The sequence below is a fragment of the Gorilla gorilla genome, chromosome 9 (assembly GCF_029281585.2).
Source record: "Gorilla gorilla gorilla isolate KB3781 chromosome 9, NHGRI_mGorGor1-v2.1_pri, whole genome shotgun sequence".
In the NCBI taxonomy this organism is placed as follows: Eukaryota; Metazoa; Chordata; class Mammalia; order Primates; family Hominidae; genus Gorilla; species Gorilla gorilla.
Window position 1 is genome coordinate 92149639 of NC_073233.2, and position 21267 is coordinate 92170905.

The 21267-nt window shown below is 36.7% G+C and overlaps 1 protein-coding gene across 17 annotated transcripts in view; it reads right to left on the reverse strand.

Moving 5' to 3' along the window:
• The window catches only part of DLG2 (discs large MAGUK scaffold protein 2), a 2193106-nt gene that overhangs the window by 813125 nt on the left and 1358714 nt on the right, over nt 1-21267 (reverse strand). Inside the window, exon 1 of one of the 17 annotated variants that reach the window (XM_019036749.4) lies at nt 7559-7944. The exons of 15 other annotated variants lie outside the window; for them this stretch is intronic. In XM_019036749.4, the coding sequence (XP_018892294.1) occupies nt 7559-7663 (105 nt within the window). In that variant the 5' untranslated portion in view covers nt 7664-7944. Of the gene's footprint in view, nt 1-7558; nt 7945-21267 lie in introns of those variants that run through there. One more of the 17 variants, XM_019036751.4, reaches the window with a different exon arrangement.

Sequence of the window (21267 nt, forward strand, 5' to 3'; positions counted from 1 at the left end):
TGAAGATGATAAAACTCATCTTGCCTAATTGTGAAAGTTGTAACGAGAAGTAATCTAGTTTATACTACTTTGAAAATTGTAACAAGATAAATAAATATAAGGAAGATAGGTAGTAGTAGTAGTAGTAGAGGTAGTCTTAGCAGCAGCAGCAGCAAGAGTAAAAACATTGGTGTAATTTTTTCAACTCTACATGATGAAAATGAGAAATCCCATTGCTCCTAAGCACCTTCTCGCTAAATAAAAATATCTAAATGAAGCTTCAAAAACTATAGCATATCTAGTATTAGCTCATTAAAGCTTTTCAAATTTTAATGTGTATATATTTTTAAATTTTGGTTTGCTACACGGAAGAGGGCTGCCATTATTAACTCTGAACAGCTGTCTATTTTTCTGTTCTGTAACAAATAAGCTTGGGGTTCTATCTTTGCAATTTCTGGGATGGGTATGGAAAGTGGAAGTGGCAGAATGTAAGGTTTACTCTATTGTACAATAACTATATCAGTGCTAATACTCCATTTTAATAAGTCATCAAAACATTTTATAATGAGCAATACTGGAATACAAAGAAGGCACCCTGCACCTGGTGTTAGTTTTTTGTGGCCTCCAGATGTGTATGCACAGGCATCACAAGACCGGTAGTCAAAGAAAATGCAAACTTCACAAGTGAGGAAGATATAAAGATAGCAGGCTCTTGCTTTTTTGTTAAAAACCTAAAGTGACAATTTCATTCCACTTTACCAGCAATCTGCAAATGTTCTTGCAGTCCCAAGCTGTTGTAATTATCCAGGTCGCTTCTGGTGTAGTTCCCCTCTCTGCCTTAAATTGAACATCTCCATAGATTAAGTGTCATCTTTATTCCTACACTAATAGAAATTCCATTAACAGCCTTGTTCATATTCTTCAGAAGGAAATGGACTAAAAATTGGGGTATTACTAAACAGAAATGCAAAGCAAGGTTAAGAGGAAGGAAACAGGGAAATGAATCCAACATGATTGAGGATGATGAGTTAAGTACTATTTAGAATCCAGAAAGGACAAAACGCACTTGGAACACCATGAACTGGGACTGAAAGTCATCATTGAACAAATCCTATTTAGAGGTGACCTCAACATATGATGGTTCAAACTACACATCCAGGGGCCAGAGAAGCAGAGTTGGTGGATGTGATGCTGGAGCTCAGGAGACATAGTTTAAGAATTTATCTGAGGCAAGAAGGATCATTTCCTCATTATCATTTCATTGTTGCCTAAATTCTCCCTTCTTAAGTATTCACCATTCCATCTATGCAGATTTACTTAGGAAACATAATATTTAAGAAACCATACTTGGCACTGCAGAAAGTAGGAAGAGGAGAAGTGCATAGTCTTGCCCTGCAAGGAATTCATAATGTCATGTGGAGATAAAAGAAACCTCCCAAATGCTTATAATCCAAAGCAGAAAAAAATGCACGAGAGAAATAGGGACAAAGTCCCATGACAGGCATGAAGAAAGGCAGGTGGGATTATGGTTGGAAGACCTAAGTTCTTTCCTGGTCTTACTGGCCACATGATTTTAAACAAGGTACTTAACCCCACTGATCCTCTAAAATGTAGATAATAACAATGGTCCATTTCATGTTGGTATTGTGATGATTGCATACAAAAGTATAGATTAAAGTAGTTGGTAAGAAATTTCCCTACTCTTATTTTTCCTCAGGGGGATGTTAATCAGGGTTGAAGTAAGGAGGGAAAAGGCATGTCTTCTGGTTACTAGGCATAAGGGAAGGCTTGTGGAAGGGGATAGGAGTTAAGTCCTGAAGGATACAATCTTACTTTGAAGACCACTGTCCTCAGCTGATCTGTTTATCTTCTCTTCAACTCCATCCTTCATCTTCTTTAGCACTGTATCCTATTCCTGTACCACTAGTCACTAACTGGCCCCTATCTTAAAGTTCTGTGGCTGTGGGTATAGAAACTCACTTGCACTGGCTTAAGCAAAATTTGGAACTTGTTGTCAGGCTAAAAGGACAAGAAGCACAGCAGGGCAGGCCGTCTGATAAACTGGAACTAAGAACTGGGAGTTTTGGGGGACCCAGAAAGTCACAGTCCAGCCTCTCTTAGTTCTTTTCAGCCTCATTTCTCTGTGTCTTTCTTTGAGACCACATAGTTTCTCATCTCCTTTTCTTTTTCTACATTTGTTTCATTCTTTTACATCTCTGCACAAACGTTCTCTGCTTCTCCATGGATATATCCTCAATTCTAGGCACCATTGTCAACCTGTAGGTCAGGCCACACGTAGCAGGGACAATTAAGCCAGGTTTCTGAAAATAATCTCTTTCTTGAGGTTCTCTTCTGAGGCTCCAGTGCCTTTGCCTGTGGGCTTGAATTATTTAGTGTTGTTTTTATGATTTACCTGTATAATTCCTGACCTTAAATACGACCCAACTCTCATCCTGGTTGTTCTGACCTTGCTTCTGTAATGCTCAAAGTGTTAGATCATAAGTTGGAGAAAGTTTGTAACATACTCTCATTTCATACTGCTCTTTCTTGCCTTAGTGCCTTTGTTCCAGTTGTTTTTAACCTCTCACCTCCCTCATCTTGTAAACCCGTTTTAAAACTGTCTCAAGACTTTTCTCCTTTTTCTAGCCTTCGTTGGTTATCTTTCCTTTCCATCCCAAGCAGATGGATCACTCTTTCCTTGCTGCATTTACCATGGTTTGTACATCTTTTAATTGCTGCTCCTAATCACACTGCAATATAGTTTTCTTGGTTTTAGTGTTTTCTTCTTACTCTAATGAGGTGGTTAAGAATAATGCTCTCTGAGGTTGGATCACTGAGTTCAAGGACCAGTCATTCCATTTATTAACTATGTGACTGTGGGAAAGGTACTTCACCTCTTTCTTTTTTTTTTCTTTGAGACGGAGTCTCGCTCTGTCACCCAGGCTGGAGTGCAGTGGCGTGATCTCGGCTCACTGCAAGCTCCACCTCCCAGGTTCACGCCATTCTCCTGCCTCAGCCTCCCGAGTAGCTGGGACTACAGGCGCATGCCACCACGCCCGGCTAATTTTTTGTATTTTTAGTAGAGATGGGGTTTCACTGAGTTAGCCACGATGGTCTTGATCTCCTGAGCTCGTGATCTGCCCGCCTCAGCCTCCCAAAGTGCTGGGATAACAGACGTGAGCCACCGTGCCTGGCCCATCTCTTTTTTACACTTTGTAAAATGGAGATGATAGTACCTACATCAGAAGTTGTGGACAGAATTGAGACAATACATGCAAAATGCTTGGAACAGTGCATGGCGTAAAATTGGTACTCAGTAAATATTAACTATTACTTTTTGAACTGCCAGTACCTAGCCCAGGGTGTGGCAAGCAGGATGTGTTAATTGTTTGCTGGATAAATGAATTATATTTTAAAACTAAAGCATATTTGGGAGGATGTTTTATTTCTTTTGTTTTGTTTGTAGTGACTGAGAAAGTATCTACTGTTGCTACACTTTCTGATAATTGATGTTTATCTGTGTATGTATACATGTAATATTGAATCGCAATTGTGAGAAACACTGTAGACAACTTGCATAGGATAGTATTCAAGTGTGTAATAGAGATACATGTGTAACTGTTTATTTAATGTCTGTCCCCACCACTAGAAGGTAAATACCCCCAGGGCAAGGTTTGACTGTGCCCTATTTATTATTAGATGTTCCAGGCATATCGTAATTTCTGACACATAAAAGGTATTTAATAAGCATTCATTGAATAGATGAACACATGGAAAAATAGACTGTGTTTACACAATTAACAAGTGCCTTTTCTGTTTCCTCCACTTGGCATGTCCTCTTCTTCCATCATTACTGAGTGTCAAAATTCTGTTTAACCTTCAAACCTAGCTGAGACAGCCTTCCATGAAGCTTGCCCCTTCTCTGAATTCTTGTGGTAATTCATAGACTCTTAGGATACTCTACATTTTGCAAATGGTATTACAGTGATTTGCAAATCAATTTGAAAATTCTTGGGGGCAGAATTCCAATTAGGGGTTCTCCTGATTTATACATGTTTATATCTCTTCCAATGCTTAATAAGCTGCATAACCTTCACAATAGGGTCAGAATAAGTTTTTCTGAGATGAATGAATGAATGAATGAATAGTATTGCAACTTCTTTTTGACTGACAGAAGCCCCAAGTCTAGCAGCAAGATGAGCATAAGAACTGTACTTAGGACCCACTGATCCCCGTGTGAATGTTTTTATGAAATCCAGATATGATTGTTAGCAGTATAAGGAAAACCAAATTTGTACATTGCAGCAAGAGATATTAGGGCACCATTTGGTAATACTATCTCTCTTACAAAGTGACGATGTCACAAAGAAGTTTTAAGTTTACTTTTGGGCACTTGTCCTGTCTAGAATAGTGTCTGACACATAGTAGGGGCTCTAGAAAATGTGAGTGAGCTGATTGAACTAACAAACGAATAAAAACACAGGCCAGTCTCTATGAAAAGAACTACTAATTATGAGACTGTTTTTATAAGCATATCTACTCATTTGAATAAAATTGCAAAGCCTCTAATTTGCCTAATATCCAAAAATACTGACTGCCTAGAAGAACGCCCTTATGCCTCCAATGATGGAACCAATTTAAAATACTTCATGAGAACTTTTTATTATTCATGCATTTAATAAATATTTAGGAGCTTACATTCGCCAGACACTTAGGCTAAAAGATAAGAAAAGTTCTGTGTTGCTGTTTTGCACTTGTGGCTCTTGGATCAGCAGATGAACTTGCTTGAGACTCCAGATTTTATTTACATCTTATAACTCTAGGGCAGGATCTAATATGTGAAATCAAATCCTGAAACTTTGAAGGACTTCATAGTTTGGTTTCCATCTTCTCTGAAGACTGTTTTGAGCAGCACTATCCAGGTATCAGCCACTTTAAGGTTCCTTTCACCAATATGAATTTTATATGGGAGGTTCCCTAGGGGCAGATTATATCATGACTTGAGATTTTATGTCAGGTTTATTGTTAGTTCACAGAACTACACTGACTGAAAAACCAGTTGTGATTCATAGCTTATGGTGTGTGAGTGAGATGATCCAGACCAACTAGGTGGCTCCGCATTCTAATGTTGTGTTAGGAATCCACACTCACAGTAGATGCACAGAAGAGCATTTACTTGCTTACGACCTTTTCAGGTCAATTCTCCTAAGATTAACGACATCAATATGTGACTATACTTTATAGACATTGTTCATTTTCAAGTATTTGATTTAAAAGAGAACAAGGTTTATTTTAAAGGAGGCAATTATTTGAGCCATATATTTGTCATTGATTTAATATAATAGACTCAGCATGATAGGATATGTATACTTCAGGATTTATTAGGATACTGTCAACAATGAAGTGTATCATTAGTACAAATTCCATACAAGTGAAAATACATGTGTGTACATGAAATATATATCATTGGGTTAAAAAGTGCATAAAGCAGGGAATACATAGAGTACCTTTTCTGCTGACAAAAAAATAAATTGAGGGTCAGTTTATAAAGAGTTATTCTTAACTGATAATATTTTAATAATGGCTATATTTTCTAAAAGAAGCTCTCATGAAATTGTGATGATATAATCATATGTTTAATAAAGACTTGGAAGATGCTTGAGATATATTGGCAAATTCCCAATATGTTCTGAAAAGATTTAGAGCAGTCAAAACTAAAGCAAACCTGAATGATAATTTGGGCATGATTTTATATATGTGTGAATTAAGGAAAACTGGAAACATACACTGGAATCAAAGACAGAGTAGCCCACGAATTATGAGAATTGAATCCAAGGTTAACTGGACACATAGGGGTCTATTCCATGTATTAACACATCCCTGCCCTACCACTACACCACCACAATGCTATAGTCAAGGTTCTGAGTTTTCTCCAGATGGACTTTAATAGAAATAATTTTATGAGATCAGTAAAGACAAAGCTAATAATGAAAACTGTCAAGCATTAATTGGAAATTGGAGACGCTTGTTGGTTGATTTAGTCATTCCTCACTTGCTCACCAAGCACTCTTTACGTGCCGGGCACTGTGCTAGACACTGGGAATAGATGCACTTCTATATTTAAGGAGCTCAAGACAAGACAACAACAACACAAACAAATAAATGTTAGTTCCTTTCTCCAACTTACTTTCCTATTCACATTTACCCCAAAAATAACAATATAATTAGAGAGACTGAGAGGAAAACACTTAAGAATAAAATGTTAGGTGATAAATCACAGATGCACACAAGAAATCAAGAAGGGGGGAAGATAACCCTGCCTGGCAAGGGATGGCTCCGTGAAAGAGGAAATACTTGAGGTCCACAATGAATATCACACTTTGATAATAACAAAAAAAAAAAAGGAAGAGAAGTCTCATAAACATAGGAGAAGCAAACTATACTTTCTAGATTCTAGTTCAAAGCAGGATCCTTATAGCAAAATGATTTAGAGTTTCCCACCATTAGTTTTTTAGACTTCTTACAAAAATTATATAAGCTTTATGGCTTTAGTAGTCAAGATCAACTTACCGTGATCCAACTAAAATATAGTGGTTCAATTAGAAGAGCTTCAAATATAGCCCAGAGTTTGTGACATTTAAGTGATTTCGAAGTTACAGGGAAAAATATGATGGCATCTAACTTGAGTCACTTGAAAATAACATGAACTTCAAGGAAGATTTATTCCAACTGTTGAAAGAAGCATATCTCTTGAGTTTCTTTGTCAGAAATAATGTTTTTCTTGAGAGGGTACCAAATAAATTTTAGCAGAGAATATTTTTTAAGACTCTTCTCTCATAGCTAATTGGTGATCTCATTTCTTCAAAGTAGATCTAATGAAAATAATCAAACATTTTAATATTCTTCTTGGTAGTCCTATTTACCTTATCTCGGCCTATCAAATGTTGCCAGCCTGATTCCTCTGGTTAAATAAATTATAAACATAAACAATATTTCTCCAAAATAAAACACAATGACACTGATTCACTAATTCACTTTATATAGCTATACACAACTTCTGTCAGAAATTTTTACAAAATCTAAATATTGCATCACTACTTTACTAAAGAAGCAATCATACTTTTCAAGATAACTTTTTTGGTGGGTTTTACTTGGAGTAAAGAATAGCAATTTTGGTTTCTTGATCTATATATCAAACCTAACTGCAAAACATATTCAAGTAGCTCTGGGGGAACCAATGGGGAAATAAACATTGCAGTTTATTTCAAACATTAATATATGGAATATGAATATTGTTTCCTTTCTTTAGTACATGCCACTATTAGAAACTACTGTCTTCAGTGGGATGAGTTTTATTGGACCACTGTTTATTCTTTCTCACCGATTAATGCTTGGACATATTAAGAATTAGGAATTCATACAGAGAAAAACCATATATTTAGCCTGAATGAGAACTACAGAGAAAATAACCATGATCATCAAATGCACAGAATTTATACATTTCTCTATAGATATAACAGGAGAAAAACGAAAAATAAATAAAAGAATCCCTAGGAAAATAAAAGAAAATTTACCTTACCGGAATAAATGCATGTTGCATAGCTTGTTCACATTGTTTTAAGGAAGCAATAGTATCCCACAAAAGCTGATAATTCTCAGCCCGAGAAACACTTGGCCGTTGCATAGCGAAAGCTGGTAACACTCAAACTGAGCTCACAGAACCCAGTTGAAGAGGAAAAAAAAAAAAAAAAAAAAAACCCTGCAGATCTGTTACATAAACTTCTTAATTAGATCTGCTACACAAACTGCTATCTTAAGACTTAAAAAAAAAGTTAATCAGAACATTTCTTTTGGGGGATAACTGGGCATGACTTGAACAGAGACAGATGTTTTCATCGGGAAGAATTTTCATTCCTACACTTGTGAAAAGCAATCCCATCAGTGCTCTCCTGTCTTCACACGGGTCTGGTGAAATGGCACATACCATAAGTGTGTGGGGGGAAAGAAGTAGGAAGAAGAGAGATGTGAAAAAATATTCCTACCAGAAGATTTGGGTGGCAGGTCATGGTGGTGGAATTTAAGTAGCCTGTGAAAAGTAGTAACATTGAAGGGAGTCGGTTATATACACACATATATGTACATATACAGATGTCAGCACTTGTCTGCTGTGTGAGAAATACAACTATATACATGCATATTCACAGTGTCATTTAATATGTCCAGCTCTCCTCTCAGTTTAGTTAAGAGCTAGATGTGACATATTCTTCACCTACAGAGTATTACTGTCTTAATGGCACTATGAGTTGTTTATCTGGGATTATCTCTAAAGACAAGCCAGAAGGCATCATAAAATGTAAGAGTAACTAGAAGAACTTTATGTTGCCTAAGTATTGAAGAAAAGTCACTTTTATTCCTTATTCTAGATAAAATTTACATAGATAATACAAGGAGAATCGTGTCTTTAAATGTTCTCGGGAAATGAGAGTAGGCTGGAATGTGTTAATTCCAAAGAAATATGCATGTGCACTTCGACAACAAAAAAGACTCGTATAAGCATGAAATAAAATATGAACAGAATTTAGGGACATATTCTCAATTCCCTTCACCAAGGACAGTACCCACACAGGGAGGTGAGGCTCCACCAGTCCCTAATGTCTCTGTAGGATTGCTGAGCTAGGAGGTGCTAGGAGGTAAGGCATCTTGGAAGGTGATGCTCAGAGCACTTGGAACTTCCAAAGGAAACCGTACTCTAAGGGCTGGTTGCACAGTCAACAATGGTGATATTTACTCAAGCACGCCAAGAGGTAAGAGGCAAAAGGAGAGAAATTCACAGCATAATAAATTATGCATTTAATTGACCTAGAAAATCCAAGGAAGACCAAACAAGGTACAAATTGTAGGAAACAGTTTGATAACATACACGAAATATTTTCCCTGTATTATTTTTGGAAGAGCAGCATGATTTGGGTTACCTAGTTTTCCTGCATTTGTACCCTGATGATGGTAGCTTGGTTCATACTAATGCCCTTGTAGTGTTAAAGTCTCAAAGGCTGACACCAGGGAAGTTTTCCTCTTACCTTCATTTCTTTTCAATTTTGAACTGAAGGAATGAAAAGTAGAACTGATCTTTCAAAATCTTTACCTAATTTGTAAATTTTACCTAATTTGTAGGGAAACTGTTTTTCCTTAGTACTTCATGAGTACACACCATAAGGCTATTGCCATTAGACAGTTTGTTTTTCAATATCAATTCAACCAACCTTCTCTTTTTCTCATTCATGGTGTTCTGTTCAGCTCACACCCACAGTCCCTCCTCTGCCTTCATTCCTGCCCTTATAGTCTCCCATCTGCCCCAGCCACATGCTTCTTCTCCATGCATTGTCGACCAGCCAGCCCACAACTTTCAGAAAATATTCCTTCACTAGTAAATGTTCTGAATTTCTCAGGAAACAACAGGAAAATAAAAAGTTGTCTTTTAAGTTACCTTCCAAAATCCCAGTCAATCCTCTCTGAAATTCTTAAGCAAATGCTTATCATTATTCCAGACCCCACTTGCTGGGTCTTGTGAGGCTTTTCCACCCTCCTGTTTATCAGGTTCCTTTATTCTTTCCTTTAAAGAGCATGTCCTAAAAATCCTCTTCTCTTTAGTTTTTGGGGGAAAAAAGGTAAAGAATTCATAGTCTTTGTATGTGGAAACAGTTTTAAAAACTGCACTTTGAATCTTGCATTCATTCATTTATTCACTGATCCAACAAACATATCAAGCATCTCCCATGTGCTATAATTTTTTTTTTCTTGAGATGGAGTCTCGCTCTGTCGCCCAGGCTGGAGTGCAGTGGCACAGTCTCGGCTTACTGCAAGCTCCACCTTTCAGGTTCACACCATTCTCCTGCCTTAGCCTCCTGAGTAGCTGGGACTACAGGCGCCTGCCACCATGCCCAGCTAATTGTTTTGTATTTTTAGTAGAGACGGTGTTTCGCCATGTTAGCCAGGATGGTCTTGATCTCCTGACCTTGTGATCCACCTGCCTCGGCCTCCCAAAGTGCTGGGATTACAGGCATGAGCCACACACCCAGCCGTGCTATAATTTTTGGTAGTACTTTGGACAAATGGATACATCAGATGTTGCCTCTACCTTTAAGGAGAATCTAACAGAAGGGAATGGTAAATCAGCACAAATAACAAAAAGGCAAATTTAAAAACGTGTAAGTACCATAAAAGAGGTAGCATAAACTATTTGGAAAGCAATGAAAAAGAAGAGATTATATCCATGGTGGAAATTAGGGTAGGCTCATGGAAGACTTAGCACTTTGCTAGAGTTTGTTGTTAGGGTAGTATTTAGTTATACAGATAGAGGGGGAATTCTGAGAAAGGAAAGGTACAGCAAAGGCACAGAGTGAGAAAGGCTTCATTGATTATTGTTTTGGAAGAAATGTGACACCAAGAAAAAAATTGTAAATCAATGATTACCCAGCTTAAAATTCACATTTAGACCAAATTTGAGCTTATTCTTGACTGAAAACTAATAGCTTCCTATTCTTGATGCTAACCAATATTACCTTTAACCAACTCACAGATAATTCATGTTCATAAATTCAGTGAAAATCTTCTTAAACCTCTTGAGGTGATAAGTTCTATGTGTTTCTTCCTCACTGTTTGAAACAGGCACGTTGATATACGTTTGGAGGCCCTAGGTGGCTCAATCACTTAGGTTATATTACTTATTAATTTTCATTAAGCAAATATTACGTGTTTTGTATTCCTGCCCACTTTCTTAAGTTCTAAACTTCTTACTTTCTAAGTTCAAATGGGGTCCACTATAAATCCAATATTTACCTTATCAAATATTTGACTTAGTTCAATTTGACTCAGTTTAACAAACATTTATTGAGCTCTACTATGTGCCAAGAACTGTGCTAGAAATAGAGAACACAAAGATAAATGTAATATTATGTCAATCCTCTGTTTCTTTTCCACTATCACTCAGTGTGCAACTGTCTCTGCCCACAAGTGGAGCATATGTATTTTCTTCCTGTTAGCACGATGCTTGATAAGTAATTGCTACAATTTTTTTCCCATTAAACACTCAGTCACCAGGCTACATGTCTATCACATCTAAATATGTCACGATGCTCTAACTTAGACTGCAGACCTCAGAATACCTAACGGTACTTTTGTATGGTGGGACTGCCATACGTTGAGTGCTTTCTGCTGGTGAATGGTTTAAATTTAACTTCATGACAATTGCACTTCCAGTAAAAATAGAGTAACAGGGCCTGGATTTGCATTCCCACCTAAAATAACCAAACAAAAGGACACAATGTAGGAAAGAATGGGTTTCAAGAATGCACATGAGACAACAAAAAACAGTGAACGCAGAGAGAAAAGAAACAAACAAGGTGGGCCCTGTGATTTCTAATTCTTATATCCTTTAACTTCCAGGCCATATTCCAGAGAGGAGGAATCCAGTTGTGGCCAATGGACTTGTTGAGTTGAGAAGACAGAATTGGTTTGCTGGGAAGATCAAGGCAGCAAGTAGAAATAGATAAATCCACAATTATAATTGGAGATATCAACACCTTTAAATAATTAATAGAACAAATAGAAAATCTGTAAAGATAGAGAAGACTTGTATAAAACTAGGCACCAATTTGAGCTAATAAACCTTTATAGAATATTTCACTCCGCAACAGCAAAATAAACACATTTTTAAGTGCTCAAATAGTATTTGCCAAGATAGAACATATTTTTAACTTGAAATCAAATTTTCATAAATTTAAAAAGATTCACGTCACAGGAAATGTAATCTCTGGCTATAATAGGATTAAGTTGAAAATCAATAACAGAACAATCTCTGGAAACTCTCAAAATATTAAGAAAATAAATGACACAATTCCAAATAGCTCATTGGTTAAAGAAAAAAATTAAAAATGAGAATATATTTTGAACTGAATGAACATAAACTACAATATATTGAATTTTCTGGATTCCCTTAAAGCAGTAATTAAGGAAACATACATATCACTACACGCTTATATTTGAAAAGAAGGTAGTGTCAAATTACTGACTTCAGCTTCCATCTTTCACGAGAAAAAAAATATAGCAAATTAAACCCAAAGTAGGCAGATGAAAGGAAATAAAAAATAACAGCACAGAAGATAGAGGAAAACCAATGAAAACGAAAGCTGGTTCTTTGAGAATATCAATAAAATTGATGACACTCTAGCAAGACTAATTAGGAGAAACAAATTATCAAAATCAAGATGGAGGAAGATGATATCCCTGCCAATCCTACAATCCTACAAACATGAGGAGCTAATAAGGAAATCTTTATGTATGTAGGTATATATTTATTTATTTATTCTTATAGACAGTCCAATGTTATGATCATGGCTCACTGAAGACTTGAAATCCTGGCTTCAGGCAGTCCTCTGGCCTCAGCCTCCTGAGTAGCTGGGACCACATGCCTGGCTAAGTTTTTTTTTTTTTTTTGAGACAGGGTCTCACTTTGTTGCCCAGGCTGGTCCTGAACTCCTGGCTTCAAGCAATCCTCCAGCCTCAGTTTCTCAAAGTGCTAGGATTATAAAACATGAGCCACTGTACCTGGCTGAGAAAATCTTATAAACAACTTTTTCCCCCCAAAAATTAATACCTTAGATGAAATGGACAAATTCCTTGAAAGATGCAAACTAATCAAGAAGAAATAAGTACTTTACATAGTCACATCATAAGCTATTAAAGATATTTGTAATTAAAATCATCCCACTAAGAGAACTCCAGGACCAGATGGCTTCACTGATAAATTCCTCTAAATATTTTAAAGAAAGAAATAATAACGATTCTACACAAAATTTTTCAGAGAACTCAAGAGGAACAAATACTTTCCAGATCATTTTTTTTTTGAGGCCAGCATTACCCTAATCCCAAACCAGATGAAGATATTACAAGAAAAGCTAACATCAATAAACCCTCATGAATATACAAGCAAAAATTCTAAAAAAATTTTTTAGCAAATTTAATCGAACAATATATAAAAAGGATAATGCATAATGACCAAGTAGGCTTTATCCTGGGAATACGAAATTGGTTTAACATTTACAAATGAACCAATGAAATTTATTAAGTTTTCTTTTCCTGAAAATTAAATAATGAATTTATTCATATGTTGAACACCTCAACGTTAACTATTTTCACAAATTGTAATTATGAAATAGTAAACATTATTTTACTTATTTATTTATTTATTTTATTATACTTTAAGTTCTGGGGTACATGTGCAGAACATGTAGGTTTGTTACACAGATATACATGTGCCATGGTGGATTGCTGAACCCATCAACCCGTCACGAAAACACCAAAAGCAATGGCAACAAAAGCCAAAATAGACAAACGAGATCTAATTAAAGAGCTTCTGCACAGCCAATGAAACTAGCATCAGAGTAAACAGGTAACCTACAGAATGGTAGAAAATTTTTGCAATCTATCCATCTGACAAAGGGCTAATATCCAGAATCTACAAAGAACTTAAACAAATTTACAAGAAAAAAACAAACAACCCCATCAAAAAGTGGGCGAAGGGTATGAACATACACTTCTCAAAAGAAAACATTTATGTAGCCAAAAAACATATGAAAAAAGCTCATCATCACTGGTCATTAGAGAAATGCAAATCAAAACCACAATGAGATACCATCTCAAGACAGAATGGTCATCATTAAAAAGGAAACAACAGATGCTGGAGAGAATGTGGAGAAATAGGAACACTTTTACACTGTTGGTGGGAGTGTAAATTAATTCAACCATTGTGGAAGATAGTGTGGCGATTCCTCAAGGACCTAGAACTAGAAATACCGTTTGACCCAGCAATCCCATTACTGGGTATATGCCCAAAGGATTATAAGTCATTCTACTATAAGGACAAATGCACATGTATGTTTATTGTGGCACTGTTCACAATAGCAAAGACTTAGAACCAATCCAAATGCCCATCAGTGATAGACTGGATAAAGAAAATGTGGCACATATACACCATGGAATACTATGCAGCCATATAAAAGGATGAGTTCACATCTTTTGCAGGGACATGGATGAAGATGGAAACCATCATTCTCAGCAAACTAACACAAGAACAGAAAACCAAACACCACATGTTCTCACTCATAAGCAGGAGTTGAACAATGAGAACAAATGGACACAGGGAGGGGAACATCACACACTGGGGCCTGTTGTGGCGTGGGGGTGCTAAGGGAGGGATACAATTAGGAGCATTTATTAACTTTTTTTTAAAGAAACAAAACTAATTAACAACTTAACGATTATCTTAGTAGGCCCAGAAACAACATTTTACAAAATCCAATATCTATTTCTGGTTTTAACAAAAAACTCTTAGGACAAGTTAAGTATATCCCTTCTCACCACTTATATTCAACATTGTCGGAGAGGTTCCAAACAGTGTAACAAGGCAAGTAAAATAAATACAGATTGGAAACAAAGAAATAAAGATGCTTTTATTACACATGACATAATTATCTGTGGAAAATCTCATGAATTCTAAAGAAATGCTAGTAGAACCTTTAGCAAATTTAACAAGGTTGTAGAACACAAGATTAATATCCAAAGATCAATTGTATCTCTATATACTAGCAATAAATTCATAGAAATTAAAATAAAAAATAATGCAATTTACGACAAATTTTTGAAATATTAACTACTTAGGCATAAACCTGATTTTTTTTTTTTTGAGACAGAGTCATGCTCTATCACCCAAGCAACCCCTGCCTCCCGGGTTCAAGCAATTCTCATGCCTCAGCCTCCCAAATAGCTGGGACTATAGGCGCACACCACTATGCCCAGCTAATTTTTGTATTTTTTGTAGTGACAGTGTTTTGCCATGTTGGCTAGGCTGGTCTCAAACTCCTGACCTCAGGTGATCTGCCTGCCTCTGACTCCCAAAGTGCTGGGATTATATAAAACTGATTTTTAAAGTGTGCAAGGCATGTACACTGAAAACTACAAAAAAAGAAAAAAGAGGATACAATATTGTTAAGATTTCATGCTCTGAAAACTGATTTGTAGAGTCAATGCAATCCCAATCAGAATCCCAGTGGGTGTTTATTTATTTAGAGAAATTAACAAGCATATTCTAAAATCATATAGAAAATCAAAAAATATATAGTAGCCAAAATAACTTAAAAATGAAATTGAAAAAAAAATCTGATTTCTAGACTTATTATAAAGCTAATTTAGTCAAGAGAGTGTGGCATTGGCATACAGATAGGCAAATAGACCAGTGGAACAGAATAGTGACTACAGGGGTTGAACCATACATCTATAGATAACTGTTTTTTGTTTTTTGTTTTTTTTTGAGACGGAGTCTCACTCTGTCGCCCAGGCTGGAGTGCAGTGGCACGATCTCGGCTCACCGCAAGCTCCGCCTCCCTGGTTCACGCCATTCTCCTGCCTCAGCCTCCCGAGTAGTAGCTGGAACTAGAGGTGCCCGCCACCACTCCCACCTTTTTTTTTTTTTTTTTTTTTGTATTTTTAGTAGAGACGGGGCTTTACTGTGTTAGCCAGGATGGTCTCGATTTCCTGACCTTGTGATCCGCCTGCCTTGGCTTCCCAAAGTGCTGGAATTACAGGCGTGAGCCACCGTGCCTGGCCTAGATAACTGATTTTTAATGAAGGTACAAAGGCAACTTAACAAAGGAAAGATAATATTTTCAATAAATGATGCAGGGACAATTGGTTATCCATATGCAAAACAACAAACTTTGATTCACACCTCTTGTTACATGTTAACTCAAGGTGGATTATATACTTAGATGTAAAACCTAAATAAAGCATCTAAAGAAAAACGAGAGAAGATCTTTACGACCTTGGGTTAGGTAGAATACAAAAAGCAAAATCCATAAAAGAACAAACTGATAAATCAGACATCATTAAAATTAAAAATTTCTGTTCTTTAAAAAATATTGTTAAGAAAATAGAGAAGCCACAGAATGAAAAGAGATACTTACAAATTATACATCTCATAAAGGACTTGTTTCTAAAAAACAAATAACTCTTTTTTTTTGTCTTTTTTTAAAATTATTATTATACTTTAAGTTTTAGGGTACATGTGCAAAATGTGCAGGTTAGTTACATATGTATACATGTGCCATGCTGGTGTGCTGCACCCATTAACTCATCATTTAGCATTAGGTCTATCTCCTAATGCTATCCCTCCCCCCTCCCCCCACCCCACAACAGTCTCCAGAGTGTGATGTTCCCCTTCCTGTGTCCATGTGATAAAACAAATAACTCCTAAAATTCAATCAGAAAAAAAAAACCCAAAAATGAGCCAAAGATTTGAACAGACACTTCACCAGTGAAGATATAGGCATCAAATAAGCATCTGAAAAGATAATCAACATCATGACTTGTTAGAAAAATGAAAATTAAAACCCCAGTAAGATACTACTACATACCTATTAGAATGGTTAATATTTAAAAAGACTGACCATATCAAGTGTTGGTGATGATGTGGAAGATTGGAACTCTCATACACTGCTGGTGAGAATATAAAAAATTGTACAATCCCTTTGGAAACAGGTCAGTATTTTTTTCTTAAGTTAAATATGTACCTACCCTGGGATTTAATGATTCTGCTCCTAGGCATTTACTGAGGATAAATAAAGGCACATGTCTATTCAAAGACTTTTATACAAATATTCATAGCAGCTTTATTTGTAATAGCCAAAAGCTTGAAATAACATCAAAAGATGAATAGATTAAACAATTGTGGTATTTGCATGCAACAGAATAGTGTTCAGCAATAAAAAAGAATGAACTATTGACACACGCAAAAACATGGACTAATCTTTAAATAATCATGTTGAGTGAAAGAGGACAAACAAAAAATACATACTATATGATCTCACTTATATAAAATTACAGAAAATGCAATTTAATGTATAAAGACAGAAAGGAGAGTAACAGTTGACTGGGAATGGGGAGGTAGAGCAGGTAGCATAAGGTAGTTGGAGGGAGGGATTACAAAAGTCTGGAGGGATTACAAAAAGGCATGAAGAAATTTGCAGAGGGGTGATGGATATGCTTAGTAACTTGAATTGATGGTTTCATATGTGAAAACTCATCAAACTGTACCTCACTGAAGCTATTTAAATTTTTTTAAGTTTCTAGAGAAACCATCAGGAAGTCTTATACTCCTGGGGCTTATCATAAGTGATAAGCACTCATCATTTAAAGCTGTAATCTTGCAGTTCAATCTGTCTCCTTGAAGAGGGGTTGGGGAAGAAAAAAAAGCTTAGAAAGCAATGACCTTCCAGCAGGAAGGGAGGCAGAGGATATGGATAAGTTTAATCAGAGAAAAAGACGAAGACTTTAACATCCAGGACCTTACTTCTAGTTATGGTTCTTGCTCTAATTTAGCTGTAAGATCTTGGTTCAGTCATTTTGCTTTGACATGCTTCAATGCTTTGACATGCTTCAATGACTCAATTTTAAAATGAAAGGATTAGATGCAACCAACTCTCAAGTTCTTTCAGAGCCATAACTCAATGATCTATAGATATATTTTAAACATCAACAATCCCATTTTCCTCACAACTCAGCACTTATAGGTATGGCCCTAAATTTAGCAGAACCACTTCATGTAATTTTGAAGTATGTACTATGTCATATATGCTGGTAATCTCTCTCCTGTGATAGAGTAAACTCTCTGGAGGGTGAGGTCCTCTATCCTAAAATTTCTAGTTTCCCCATAGTATTTAAAGTTCAGAGCCTACATCATTGTAATATTGACTTTACAACTGACACTAAAATTATAACAATACATATCTATCATTTTACTGCTTAAAAAGCTACTTTCCCACATGGCATCCCCATGAAGGTCTTATTCGTAATATACAGATAGAGAAATAGGTTCACAGAGGCTAAAGTAACTGACATCACCACTAACTAGCCTTGTGACCATGGCCAAGTTCCATAGTTTCTGTAAATAGAGCCTGTGAGATAACAGTACTTATCTCATAGGATTGTTGAGGATTAAATGAGTTAATATTGATAAAACTTTAGAGCAGAACCTGGCACATAGTAAGCACTATTATTAGTGTTTATGAAATTAATTTAACTTTATTGATTTATTTAACAAGCAAGAATTAAGTAATAGATCTAAGATTAAATTCACATCTTTTGGTTATTAGTCCAACATACATTTGACCAGTGATCAGTAATTATATAAGGTAATTGTAGATTCATCTTTCCTAACCACCATTACACCCTAGTCTAAAGGATGTAACCTCCTAGTTTTCTTCCTCCCTGAATCCTATTTGCTTCCTTTTCCTCCACAGTATTTACTTTTTAATTTTCTTCCTCCTCCACTAAACTGTAAGCTCAGAGAGCAGAAGCCAATGTACAGCCAGCTCCAGCACAGTACCTAGAATATAAGACTCTTTAAGGGTTTGCTTGATATTATTACTATTAATGGGGCCTAAATAGATAAAAGCTAATTACAATTTCAAAAATATATGTTAGTATACTTACCAAGATTTTCTGTGTTAAAAAGATCTATGGTGAATTCAGCCATGACTCTTAAAAACAAAAAACAAAAAACAAAAAATGGTCCAGGCATGGTGGCTCATGCCTGTAATCTCAGCACTTTGGGAGGTAGAGGCAGGTGGATCACCTGAGGTCCAAAACCAGCCTGACCAACATGAAGAAACCTGGTCTCTACTAAAAGTAACAAAATTAGCCAGGCGTGGTGGTGCATGCTTGTAATCCCAGCTACTCTGGAGGTTGAGGCATGAGAAACACTGGAACCCAGGAGGCAGAGGTTGCGGTGAGCCGAGATCGCACCATTGCAATCCAGCCTGGGCAACAAGAGTGAAACTCTGTCTCAAAAAAAATCAAACCTGGCATCTGACCCATTTTTTCCTATTTGAGAGAGTGATACCTTGATGGGCAAGACTCACATGACTGTGCCATGGCAAAATGGCAAATGCCATATTTTATAAGGGGAATTATATGACCTGTGGTGTATTGAAGTCCATATAATATAAAATTGTGCTACATATTCAATCATTCAGTCATGTCTCAAACCTGCTTAAGAGACGCGAGTCATCATATTACAGTGATATCCTACACACACTGCAGAATCTCTGGAATCATATGCCCAGTACTATAAGGGAAAGAAAACAAGAGACCTGAGAGAAGTTGACTGAAGTAGGTGGGACCCCAGGTCTTGTTTGCACATAGTTCTGCAGAATGCTAGATCACAGCATGTTAAACTTCAGACCAGAGTCAAGCCAGGGCTAACCTAGATAGAACCGTGAGGCAGATGAAGTGTGTCTTCACCATCTTCTTCCCCATCTAGAGCCCTCAGCCATTCTCCACTGGACTTTCTTGACAGAAGGAAAGCTACCTGAACTCAACTGTAGGGCAGTATTAAGAATTTAATATGCCTCTTCCCCTACTTGCTTTCTTGACGCTTTTCAAGGCCAGGTATTAATCATATTTATCAGTTTGTTCTCAGCCTTTAGTGCATTGCCTGGCATATAACAAAGGGCACCAAAGGTTTCTTAAATAAATAGGTGGACGTAAAAAATGTTTTACTTGATGTTGATGATAGGAATTCTTTATATTTGCAGAGCATGTTTCGATTGACAAAACACTTTTATAACTAGGACTTCTCTGTTACTTTTCACCTTCTCCCTATTTACACATTTAAACATTATTATGTCAGTGGCTCCCTTGTTTATTTTTTTGGCTCAGATTTCTCTCCTAAATTGAATATCCTGTTGCTTGCTGGTCATCTCTGCTCAGATATCTCACAGACCTCTCAGATATAACAGCTCCAAAAGCTGAGCTTTCATCCTCCTTCTTCCCTCCTCAAATCTGCTTCTCTTTCAACTTCCTCACCCAGTAAATCCCAGCTCCGCCCACTCCATTTCTCAAGTTAAATCTCAGGAGCCTTCACAACCACTTCATCAAGACCCTCTGATGGAATAATTTGGCCCTGTCTGTCACCGGGGTCAGCTTGTCCCATCTCCCCCTTCTCTGTGACCTAGCCCCACAGGCCCTCTTCCATTATTTAGGATATAATACATCCCATTCTCACGTTGGTTCCTATGCAAATGCCAGTTCTTCTGCCTCAAATCTTCTCCCACCTGTTCTCCAGAATGCTCTCCCACTTATCATTTAAATCTTAGCTTCACTGTGCATCGTAGGAGGCTTACCAGATCCCTGTCCTCTATTTGCTAGATGCCAGTAATCCTTCCTTCTCCCAGATGTGAAAATTAAATAGGTCTCCAGACATGACCTAATGCCCCCTAGGGAAACAAAAGTAGGCCCAGCTGAGCACCACTGCCCTATACCTTACTCACGACATCCTGTTATAGCTTTTCATGGAAACTAGTTTGTAAACCTCTTTTGTGACTTTTGTGTGATGTTTACATTACATAACTGAATTACTTCATTATGGATAAAAACTAGTTCTTTTGCTTACAATGTATCATCTATATATAGATAGTGTCCAGCATGAGTAGGTACTCAATAAATATTTGTTGGATAAATGAATGAATTTCATTCTCATACAAACTCTATGGAATATGCACAGCCAGAATTAGCAACCCTATTTCTAAACTGAGGTAGAAGACACACTGAGTGGTTCAATGTGAGGCCCCTGAATCACATCATCAATAAACGGTAGACCTAGGAATCCATTAACCTAGGTTTTATCACTCTCAATTCCTCTTACCAGCATGTATCCTTTTACTGCCATTACCATGTTTTTAACCTTCTCAGATTACTTCATCTCCTTTCTCTTCCAAGTTCTTTATTACGTGTTGTCCTTGTAGTCCATGCACAGAAATATACACCTAGCTCTATATCAAGGGCTGAAAAGCTCAGACTTTACAGTGGCTTCCAGTGATGCTCCACTCTGCTGCTTTTAAAAACTCACAGCATATTAAATATAAGAGAGGTGGTTAGGGCTTCTCATGTAATAGGAGTGCAAGGGGGTAAAAAAAGTCAATAGCTCTCCTGAGTGAATTTGCTTTCATCATACACTTAGCTAGTCTTGTGGTCTACTCTAGTAAACAGTTAAAATACTCTAATCTTAAGGAAGCCATTGCAATATTGTTAACTAGAATATGGAATAACTTTTAAAGATGGCTGGCTAAAATTATCTTTTACTTTCATGCTGCTTAAGTATGGCCAAGCAGAAAAATCTCATTTGAAAATGAGAATTCTCTTAAATGGTACTTTTAGCATGCTAATGCACTTCCATGT